Consider the following 10,934-nt stretch of genomic DNA (forward strand, 5'->3'; position numbering starts at 1 on the left):
TATAGATGCGTCTGGAAATTCCGATCTTCCTTCCAGCACTTTAAGATAGCATATTTATTTTGCGTATGTGGGCAAGCGATGAAGAAAACATGGCAATGTTGTGAGTTTGGAGACGATGCTGAGCTTTCTGGAGACGGTGCGGTCGGACAAACCCGCCTGTCACACTCATCCGTGGCATCCGTGTGTTTGTATTTGAACGCTGCACGTCGCTGGTACTTTATGATGTGGAGAAGGGAGATCGAGAATAACGGAGCACAGCTGACAGGCGGATCGACCGCTGGACTTGGGTAAACACACTGCCGCATGTTGTGTGTCAGAGTGCGGGCTTAAAAGCTAATGCTGCAGATGGTCTGGATAGGAAGTCAGACATCCGAGTTGAAAGCAGGTGGGCCAGAGATGGGAAATGACACCGCGCTGCTCCAAATTCATCCGCCTGAGCGACGGAGGATAACCCTTCAGGCGAAATATCCTCAGTGTGTTTGGTAAACACCGTAAACACACTGTTTTCCTGCGCTGCATCCGACTCTTAAACAGTGCCGACGCAGGGTTTTTTTTTTTTTTTTAATTGGCGCAAGCAATATTGTTATTTTGGTTTCATCACTTTGCAGACATGTCCTTCACAATGGAGGATAATTTGGAGTCGGGTTGGGTAGCCGTCCGCCCCAATGCGTTTGAAGAGAGGGAAAAGCACAAATTTGTTTTTATCGTCGCCTGGAATGAGGTGGAGGGTAAATTTGCTATTACGTGTCACAACAGGACGGTGCAGAGGAGAAGCTTTGGCAGGGATCCTCCGCTGGAGGCGACCAGCCTGGATGGGGACAAAACAAAATGGCCCGAAAGTCCCGTCAGGGATAAAGTATCCAGGAGCCCTGGAAAAGGAGCCAGAGAGACTGTGGATAAAAGCTGCAGCCATAAAACCAAGATAGCAACAAGATCAAGTCCTGTCAAAATCCAAACTGTGATTAAATCTGCAGCATCCCCAGTTAGTCCCGATATCGAGGTGTTAAAACCACTAAGAGAGGACCAGTTGTCCCCATCACTGGACAGCTTGGACTTGGACGAATTGGATAGTCTGAGCAGGGAGGATTGTAGCTGGGCCGGGCTCTTCTCCTTCCAGGATCTTCGGGCAGTCCACCAGCAGCTGTGCTCGGTCAACTCGGACCTGGAGCCCTGCCTCCCGGTGTTTCCAGAGGAACCAGCCGGGATGTGGACGGTGCTGTTCGGCCCTGCGGAAGTACCCGAGACCGAGATGGATGAGCTTTGCTACAGTTTACAGGTGTACCTAGGCCATGCACTGGATACGTGCGGATGGAAGATCCTTTCGCAGGTTCTGTTCACGGAAAACGACGATCCAGATGAGTACTATGAGAGCCTGAGCGAGCTGAGGCAGTCCGGGCACGAAGAGGCGCTCAACCGCGCGACAAAACACCTGCAAGAGGTGAGAGTTTTGTCATGCACCTACATTATCCCCATGACTACATCAGATGTAATGTTTCTCTGCAACTCACATTCACAGCTTGAGACTACCATCCCAAAATGATAGTGAGGAAACGTGATACACTAGGCATTAACCTGAGGCAAACAGCCATTTAATAGACATTAATGGAGAGCATCCAGTTAAGTACCACAAGTCAGTATAGAGAAAATATCAATTTAAAATGAATGGTAAGATTTATTTTTCCTCACACAAAATCTACACTGATGTCCAGCAGATCCAGCAGTTGTCACATAATCAGTTATAAACATGAGTGGCCTTCCAGTCAGGAAAGTGCACAGGCCTTTCTGTATATTAACCTCTTTGTGTTGGCATATGGGAGCCATCTAAAGTAGGATCAGCATGTGGACTGATGATGATAAACTAAACAATGCAAGTTAAGTTGTATCATACATTGAAAAAGGTTTACTGCCAAGTCACATATCTATTGTCTTGGTATTATGGTATTATTGTTGCATAACAAACACTAAGTTAAAAATATAAGATAAAACAACAACATAAATATATATATACACAATATGTTCTAAATTGAACAGAGCTGAGCAGTTGTGCAGAAATATACAAAATATTCACCAGGTACTGTTAAAATGCACAATATTTAAAATGTGCGAGATATTAATCAAAATGAGGTAGACCAGCAGATATATTGGACAGATAACATAAAAGGAAGTGAGGTCTGTGAGAAAAAAGAGGCCACAATCTAACCTCAGTAAGCATTACACAGAAATATACAGACATTTAATTGTACAGCTCATATGGAATATGGATAATATCTTGAGAATACAGTGGAGAGAACAAGCTTAGTGGCTATCTAATATGAAGAATTTGTAAAATTAGGTTGTAACTGTGAGTAAGTCCTCTGTGGAATATTATATGCTCAGCATGGCTGCTGTCTGCCGCTTAAACAGGTGAGAGATTCAAGTGCACACACACACACACACACACTTTCCCGTCAAAATTAACCTGTTGATGTAAAGTGCACAGTCATCTTCGTTGGCAGCACTGCTGCTCACAGGTTGTTACCTACAGTGTAGCTTGGGGAGACCCGATGAATCCACACAAAAACTAAGGGAAGTGGCCGTGTGGTGCTCTTTAACTGGGGAGGGGAGGTTACCCAGACGTGCAATCCCTGGAGTCTGTTCTCTTATAAAACCCCAAAATACGGTTTGAAAACATAAATCCCATGACTGTGTCACAAGTCCAAGTATGGAGGACTAGTTACACAGTGTTTTCTGCCTAGTTGAAGCTGAACACACTCTGGTACTTGACTTTTGGTGAGAACTGCAGTTAGAATGGATGTTTTTTTTCCCTCCAGCAGGCATTTTTCAGAAACAACTTCAAAATGCATGTCTGGTTAACCACCCTGCCTCTTTTAAAGATCAACAAATAGACACTTGGAAGATAGTATCACCATTTTCAGTAGGTCTTTCTTGGTTATTTATATATAAAGACTCAAGTAACACACTATATAGATTTCTTTGTCTCCCTCTTTGTCATTCTTCTACTGAGGTTGTGAAAACATGAACTAGAATATGCAGCAATGAACTCCAGGTATCAGGAAGTAATTGTTTCATAAATACTGTGTTTTGTTATTAATGGATATATAATAATGTCATATTGTCCATTAAAAACATCATATTTATTCAGAATTATTCAGCAATATTCAGGTATATGGATCAAGTTTTGCTTTTTATTTTGTAGTGAAGACATAGCAAAATAAATATTTAACATTTTCTGTGATATTTCTGAAAATGTGGTTAAAAACACAGATTGTCGATGGCTAAAACATTGTTATTGTGTCAAATAACAAAGTATACAATAGCAAAACCAACCAGATGACTGATGTTTGGCATTGAATATGAGTTGTACATGCATTTTATAAATAGTTACAAAAGACGTCTCAAAGCTATAATATTAATAAATATTTCTGTTAAACACGTCTGTTTGTGTAGGTCGAATATAATCAAACACTAGAACCAATATTTAAATTGTTCTGTTTGTATCTTTGGCTTGAGACAGTGGAGATGTAAGCCAGACACCATACATGCTCCAGGCCTGCTCCTCTTACACACCGGCAGCAGCTAGTGATTGATTAACCACTCCTAATATAAACAGACATTACATTGATACTCTCACATTGTCCTACTAATCAATAGCATTAGTTTAATGTAGCCTTGACTTATGAAGCCAGACAGTGCAAGAAGTCCTCTGAGACACCAGGTGAGTGAGTGCATTAATGGAGGAATTTGTTATTATGAGCATCAGCTGGTACATCAATTTTGACTGTTACCTATATTTATGACTGCTGATGTAGTTCAGCCCTTGTCATATGCTCTGTAGTTCTTCAAACAGTTTGTTGTGTCGTAGGATCTTACACACACACATGCACACACACTGCCCTATTGATCCTCCCACTCCATTTGAGGGCCAACTTAATGGCTATTTCAGTGCTTGCTGGTAGCCTACAGGATTGTTCAGTCCGGCAAATATGTGTGCATATTGATCTTATTCCCAGCAGCAGAAAGAACTCTGCTCACTCAGCCATGGACGCGCTTGGTGCACTGAGACTGCACTCAGATATACTCCTATTATTTACAGGTACATAAAGCATCCACTTAGTCTCACACTGAGGTGTGAGTTTCCACTCCTAAGTGACAATACCAAATGTATTCAAGTATGTTGCTAATTGACTTTGTGTTATCGCTCTCATCGGATAAAAAATAATTGGATTACATTACATCTGCAGTTACATCTCTTCTGACCTTCTGAAAGTTTTGTATGTTAATGAATGAACTTCCTTTGTATGGATGTGATATAGCTGCTGGAGAAGCACAAGACCTTGGACAGTATGGTAGAGCTGCTGGAGCTGTATGAGAAGGAAGATCAGGCCTACGGAGGACTGCTGGAAGCCTCCACACAGCTGTACCAGTACCTGCTGCAACCCTTCAGAGACATGAGAGAACTGGCAATGCTACGCAGACAGCAGATCAAGGTAACAATTTCATTTTATTGTAAGTTTACATAAATATGTGCACAAGCATATCTTCGGGGGGATTTCAATCATAAAACTATGTTTTTGTTTTCTTTTATTGTTTCTGGTATTTCAACCCTATTATTACAGCATGTGAACAATTCTTTCTGACTCCAGGGAGTTATTCAGATGCTATGCTTAAACTGGCATATGTGGGAAGCCGACTGCTATCTAAGTGGGTCTAGAGTCAGTGATGTATTTCTGTATTTCAGGCATGAAACAGTCATAAAACACAATGGGTTCGTCACAAGAAATTCTCATGTCTTTTGAAATGGGTTCTGTTTGTGTGTGGCAGTGTGTATGTGCATGTTTGACTGTGACGCGTTACACAAAATAAATTTTCTTGTATATTCTCTTAAGATGCCTCATGGTTAGTAAAGCGATTGGAGAGTGGTGAGATGTATCTAACTGCAAAGAGAAGATGAAGCCTGGTTGATGGATAAATAGTGGAAAGTTCAATTATTGCAGCGTTGATGGCACAGTTATATTTAGCTCACTGACTCACACACAGTACATCAGTAATGAAAAAACTACAGTATCTTACCACATAAAAATCCATCAATAAAGAAGCAAACAAAAGCATATATGCATATCCATGCACACACACACACACAAACAGATGCACCTTCCTGCCACTTTTGTCTTTTTCCTGATTATCTGAAACATCTGTGGGATGTGGCAGTCGGGGGTTGAGTGACATACTGTGAGCTGGAATGGAGCCTCATGGATCTCCAGTTTCCTGCAGTCTCACAGAGACATGAATAAGTCATGTTGTGTGTGGGCCCTATAGGTTTACTGCAGGTACAGGTTGATGCTGACATACAGGGATCAGCAGGCATGCAGCAGAAATTTAAAGATGTCTAAACTTTCCAGTTTAGGTGTGGCTAAATAAATATATTCTCAATTTCAGTTCCATGGGGGAGGCGAGAACCTTCACTGTCTGCTAAAGACAGGGTCAGCAGTGTATATATAATATGTCTTTTATTCAGGTGGGAGGGCTGAATATACGGGGCCCTTGTGTGAGGTGACATTAACATTTATCCCAAATATTATTAGATAAATCGACCTATTGAAGTTTCAGGTTTATTTGTCATGTATAAGTTAACACAGGGATATAAAAGATATCAGATATCATAAATATATAAAATAGGGTATGAAAAAAGCTGTATAAATAAACATGACATGCTATATATGCACACATGTTGGATATTGCACAGTGTATATTTAAACAAAGTGTAAACAAGAGTAAAGTGACTGGAGACAGGTTAAAGTGACTTCGCAAAAAAATATATTAATAATTTTCACAACATTGATGATAGGCTGCAATCATATGAGCTAACATAATAGGCTACCCTAGATGTTATTTTAGGACCAGTTTAATATGCATTTCTTCTGATATATGTAGTAAGGGGGGTCCCTGCTCCATCTTTATATCAGCGATACTTGACCTGAAACACTGACCCCTGTAATTTATGATAGAATTCCCCAGAATTGGGCTTACATAATTAAACTAAATAATAGGGTATGGTGATACGATATAGAGCCTAAAGTGCCTGTTTCCTAAATTACTGAAAGAATACTGTAGTATGTCCTTCACTTTCCATCTTGCAGTACTTCAGACATCGTTTCTGTCCTGTGGAGTTGGTAGAACTTGGATTCTAGACTAAACCTGCATACTATACATGTAACACTTGTATTTGTCTTTACAATCAGGAAACTATTGGCAACTTTAAGGCATGTTAGAGGTGTTTGCTTTCACCTCAAATCACTTCACTGCTCAGTTGTTCCTGCCAGAGCTGAGTCTCTTCCTTTCTTGTGTGTGCAGTTGCACTCCCTAGGTTTTTATTTTAGGTTGGGTGCTCACAAACATGTCAGCACAAGGAATCAGTGAGCGTTAATGTCACAATGGAAGTCAAAGAAGTTACAAAACTATGCAGGTCCCACCGAGATTTGAACTCGGATCGCTGGATTCAGAGTCCAGAGTGCTAACCATTACACCATGGAACCTCCTACCTAGTGGGCTGGGGAGAGGGGTGGTTGAACTTACATTTCCGGTCTATTTATAGCCTACAGTGTCTAGCTCAGAGGCAGCATGGTTTTCTTTTAGCTCTTCTTCATCTGATTTTACTTTGTTTTTGGCTTATTTGTCCTTTTCTGTTACCTTTTCTGTATTGCTGGACTTATTTCTGTTTTGTTTTTTTAAATAATCCAATATGATTGAGTAATTCAATACAATGAGGGCAATCAAGGGCAAACAGCAAGTAATGATGTTTGACCGTAACCTCCCAACTCACACATTGGAAATCTTTAACCCACATGTACAGCTACTCAGGGAAATCTTTTACACTTAGGTAGTTTGTTTGGAGCTGTAACATTCACTGTAACTTTCAATTGACAAATTAACATGGTCATTGAAAATCATGAACCCAATATAAATGTTGATAAGTGGCATCAGTCTCAATATCTTCTAATCATTATATAGCTTTTAATCCTGTGCATTTAGAAAGCTAAAACAAGGCCATGCATATATATTTCTAAATAGTTTATACATTTTTTAAAATTGTTCAGATGTTTTAAGATCTTTAGAGGTCAAAAATTTCACTATGTAAAGGAATGCAGAAAGAAAAATCAAAGAAATGAACGCTGGCAACCTGGCAGCAGGAAGTTGCAGTTGTAAATGATACTGGTGCACTGCTGAGTAGCGCAGTGTGAGCTGAGGTGCAGCGAGGTTACTCAGGGTCAGACGGTGATGTAGCTCTGTAAGCGTTGCTGCTGACATTGCGTTTAGTGTTTAATTTTTAATTTTCTGCTCTGTGTTTTCACTGATCTGATGTCTGCGTGTGGTTAACAGAGACATAGGACTGTTATATTCCAGTTATGATGTTTAACTATCTAAATTGTTTTACAATGCACTAATTAAAAGATGAAGTAAGTGTGCACTGCTGAAATATTACAAGTTTAAATTAAATGGTGAAATTATCACATTGTTTACACGGTTTTCAATCCTTTGCTGTATTAATTCCCCATGTATTATTTGAATGGTGATTATGCTTTTGTAAGCTGGTTGAAATTATGTGTTTGCATAAGTATATGCATGTGTCCTTGAATATGCACATGGTAACATGTATGGGTTAAATACTGCATATTGTCAGTGCCATATATTGGAGTGTAGCTCCCTCTCCAGGCCTGCTCTCTGTGGTAAAACCATCGAGCTAGAGTTTGTATTTGTAACCTATCCTGGTCATCATAGCATTCAGCCATTTAAGTCATATAATCTTTCCCCAGAAAAGGGGAAAGTAATCAGAATACCTGATTATGGAGTACTGCACTGTCATATATAACACCACCTAATGACTGAATGAGTATAATTAAGTAAAACCTTTCTCTTGCTGTTCTTTTTTCTGTAAATCTTTGACATTTGAAGTTTCAACCAACCTCTGAATCTCAAAGAACAAAGTAGTTGTACTTTGTACACTGGAAATGCCATACTTTATCATTTCTACCACAGATGAAACCACTTTTATTCATCCTGTCTCAACAGATTTCCATGGAGAATGACTACTTGGGCCCGAGGCGGATTGAAGCTCTCAAAAAGGAGGACTGCGACTGGCAGAAGAAAGCTCAGGAGGCAGTCCTCAACATCCAGGAGTTTACTGTAAAATATTTTGAGATCACTGCCAGGGCACAGAAAGGTACGGTACACCATCACTGTCACTGCCAATGATAAGTCAATAAAGCAACAGAGGAATGACTTTGAATAATCACACACACACAAAGTGCAAGCGTTGGCCTGCTATTGACCTGTGTGTGGTTTTGTACGCCAGGGCTAATGTGATTTGGTATTAATGAGGCAGTACAGACATCCATGCTTTGACAGGGACAAGATGAAACAAGGACAACCTATTGATCAAACAGCTCTGCCAGCAGATTGTCTTTGTGCAGGGTTACTCCACAGTGTGGCCCTGCTTATCCCAGTTCTTCTCCACTACTGATTGATCCATTTATTATCTGACACTTATTAGATCAAAAGTCTAATAAGTTAATCACTTCAAGTGGAAACTGGAATAAAAGAAATTGTAATGTCCAGATGTGGCCAATAGATGTCTCCCTCTACATCATTGTAATGCAGGTTTACTCCTGTGAGACTGAAGTCATCAAAAAATGTGGGTGACATTCCTACACACTATAAAAAAGTTACTTGATCATGTTGACTCACTTTCGTGTGAGATCATATCACTTTTAACTGTGTGGAAGATTCACTGCAATCAGTACATTGTCTTTTTTTGTGTCTGTAGGGGTGTATGAGCGTATGAAGGTGGACCAACGCAAGTTTGGTAAATCTTCATGGACAGTGGCGGTGGAGCGCATGGAGAGACTCCGCTACTCTGTCGCAAAGGAAACTCTGCAGCTCCAGAGAGCCAGGGAGATCTGTCTGGACCAGAGGAAACACACACTTCGAGAGGAGGTGTGGTTGTAACATTCAATACTATAGAAAACACATGAATAGACACAAACACACATACTCACAGTTGTTTTGTGACTTCTTTTGTTGCCTCGTCTCCTCAGATGCAGAGTCTGTGTAGCAGTGAGGATGCCATGGCTCTCTTAGACCACATGGAGACACAGTACTATGAGCTCCAGCTCCAACTGTACGACATCCAAGCTGAGATATTACAATGTGAAGAGCTGCTCCTCACCGCTCAACTAGACAGCATTCGCAGACAGATGACAGGTATTTTGGCTAAATTTACTTGCTACTTTTGAGCAAATTCTGCTTACAGGATAAGTCCCTGTGTTTATGTGTGTGTGTTTTCAGAGCGTCAGGATGAGGTGGTGTACTATGACACCTTTGAAAGTGCAGATGATATAACAGAGGATGATACTGCAGAGAGAGAAGAGCTGCACAGACTTCAGGTCAGCGCTCGACAGCTGGAGGCTAGAAGGGGGCGCATCGCTGCCAAACGCTCCTATCTGAGGAACAAAAGGGTGTGTATGCCTTACTTACATCCACATTTATTGTCACTCCTAAATCCTCTCCTTTATTCTACAAACTGTATACATTATATATTATAACCACGTTGTTTAATTGGGCTTCGTATGTAAGCAGAACCCCTGTAGCTGTGTCCTGTTTAACATATTTTATCAACAAACGGCTAAAAGTGTGAGCTGCCTCTTTTCCTTTTTGCTCTTGATTATATTGTTCAAAAATCATAGGACACTTTTTAGATATAAAGAATGACATATTTTTTGTTGTGCACATTTTCCAATACTGGATTTTTGCTTTGAGATTGCACAAGAAGTAGAAATATAAATACTCATATATCAGCTAGTGAGATGTAGAAACTGATATATATTCAAATATGGTATATGATACTGACCTGTAAGTTTGGTTGGTTACCGTGTGGATCAGTGTGTTGATGTTTTATTTCTCTTGCCTTCCTGCAGGAGATCTGTGTATCCAACCACACTCAGAAACAGCAGAAACGTCAAACCATCAACAAGGACTTGCACCAGATCTTAGAGGTAGATGCTTTTTTTTCTAAATGATCTGACTTTATGTCTGTAAAGCAATGTCTGTAACTCTCTCCTCCTTTAAATATCTTTACTTTTTCAGCTGAAAAATGAAGAAGAGGAAGACGAGGAGAGGAAGAACAGCAGAGTTAGTCAGGAGAGACAAAGAACTTTGGACAGACTACGCACTTTCAAGCAGGTATGTGCCTCCCTTTTATGTAAATTTGTTAACATTGATTTTTCCTCACTGATTGACATCTGATTCTCTGTGTGTGTTTCTCTAGCGGTACCCAGGTCAGGTGATTTTGAAGTCAACTCGACTACGCGTATCCCATTCCAGAAGAAGAGATCGTGGAAGGTGCATGGAAATGAGTAGTGTGAGTGAGAGGGAGGAGCGTGTGGACTCTGTCCAGCAGGGTCAGCCACTGTGTCTCAGTACCAGTGTGCAGACGGACCCCAGCCCCAGCTCCACACTCACCACTCAGCCCGTCACAGCCCTTACAGCATCCCTTCCTCCACTGCCTGTGCCCAGTCCTGCAGACTCCACCTGCTCTCCCTGCTCCCTGTCCTCACTGCTGGCATCACCCATCTCCCCTCCTCCTCCACCTCCCCCTCCACCTCCTTTGCCATTAAAGGAGGAGTTGTCACCTTCTGGGAGCCCAGGTCAGCATGGGCAGAAGGTTGAGGGGAAGAGTGCAGCAGAAGAGCTCTCCCTCTCTCCCCTTGGTCCATTTATCCCTCGCTTCTTTGACAGCAGCCAACTGTTGAGCGCCCGGAAAAAGCTGAGGAAGACTCCTGAGTTTGACTCCCACAGCAGAAGAGGTATTGGAACCATTTTGTACCATTGTAGGCTCTTTTAAATTTGCCATTTACTGTAGCTAATGACATTTCCTCTTA

At 41.1% G+C, this 10,934-nt stretch overlaps 1 protein-coding gene and 1 non-coding gene across 2 annotated transcripts in view; one reads left to right on the forward strand and one right to left on the reverse strand.

Moving 5' to 3' along the window:
• Window positions 1-10,934, forward strand: part of LOC104921291 (junction-mediating and -regulatory protein) — a 15,038-nt gene continuing 4,104 nt past the window's right edge. Inside the window, exons 1-9 of the mRNA XM_019254949.2 lie at window positions 1-1,438; window positions 4,314-4,487; window positions 8,068-8,218; window positions 8,822-8,991; window positions 9,093-9,258; window positions 9,343-9,512; window positions 9,972-10,049; window positions 10,141-10,236; window positions 10,322-10,859. Of these exons, the coding sequence (XP_019110494.2) occupies window positions 611-1,438; window positions 4,314-4,487; window positions 8,068-8,218; window positions 8,822-8,991; window positions 9,093-9,258; window positions 9,343-9,512; window positions 9,972-10,049; window positions 10,141-10,236; window positions 10,322-10,859 (2,371 nt within the window). The 5' untranslated portion in view covers window positions 1-610. The remainder of the gene's footprint in view (window positions 1,439-4,313; window positions 4,488-8,067; window positions 8,219-8,821; window positions 8,992-9,092; window positions 9,259-9,342; window positions 9,513-9,971; window positions 10,050-10,140; window positions 10,237-10,321; window positions 10,860-10,934) is intronic.
• On the reverse strand, window positions 6,462-6,533 carry trnaq-cug (transfer RNA glutamine (anticodon CUG)). Its single transcript has one exon. It is a non-coding gene; the product is annotated as a tRNA-Gln (tRNA).

This window comes from Larimichthys crocea, chromosome III, assembly GCF_000972845.2.
Source record: "Larimichthys crocea isolate SSNF chromosome III, L_crocea_2.0, whole genome shotgun sequence".
Classification (NCBI taxonomy): Eukaryota; Metazoa; Chordata; class Actinopteri; family Sciaenidae; genus Larimichthys; species Larimichthys crocea.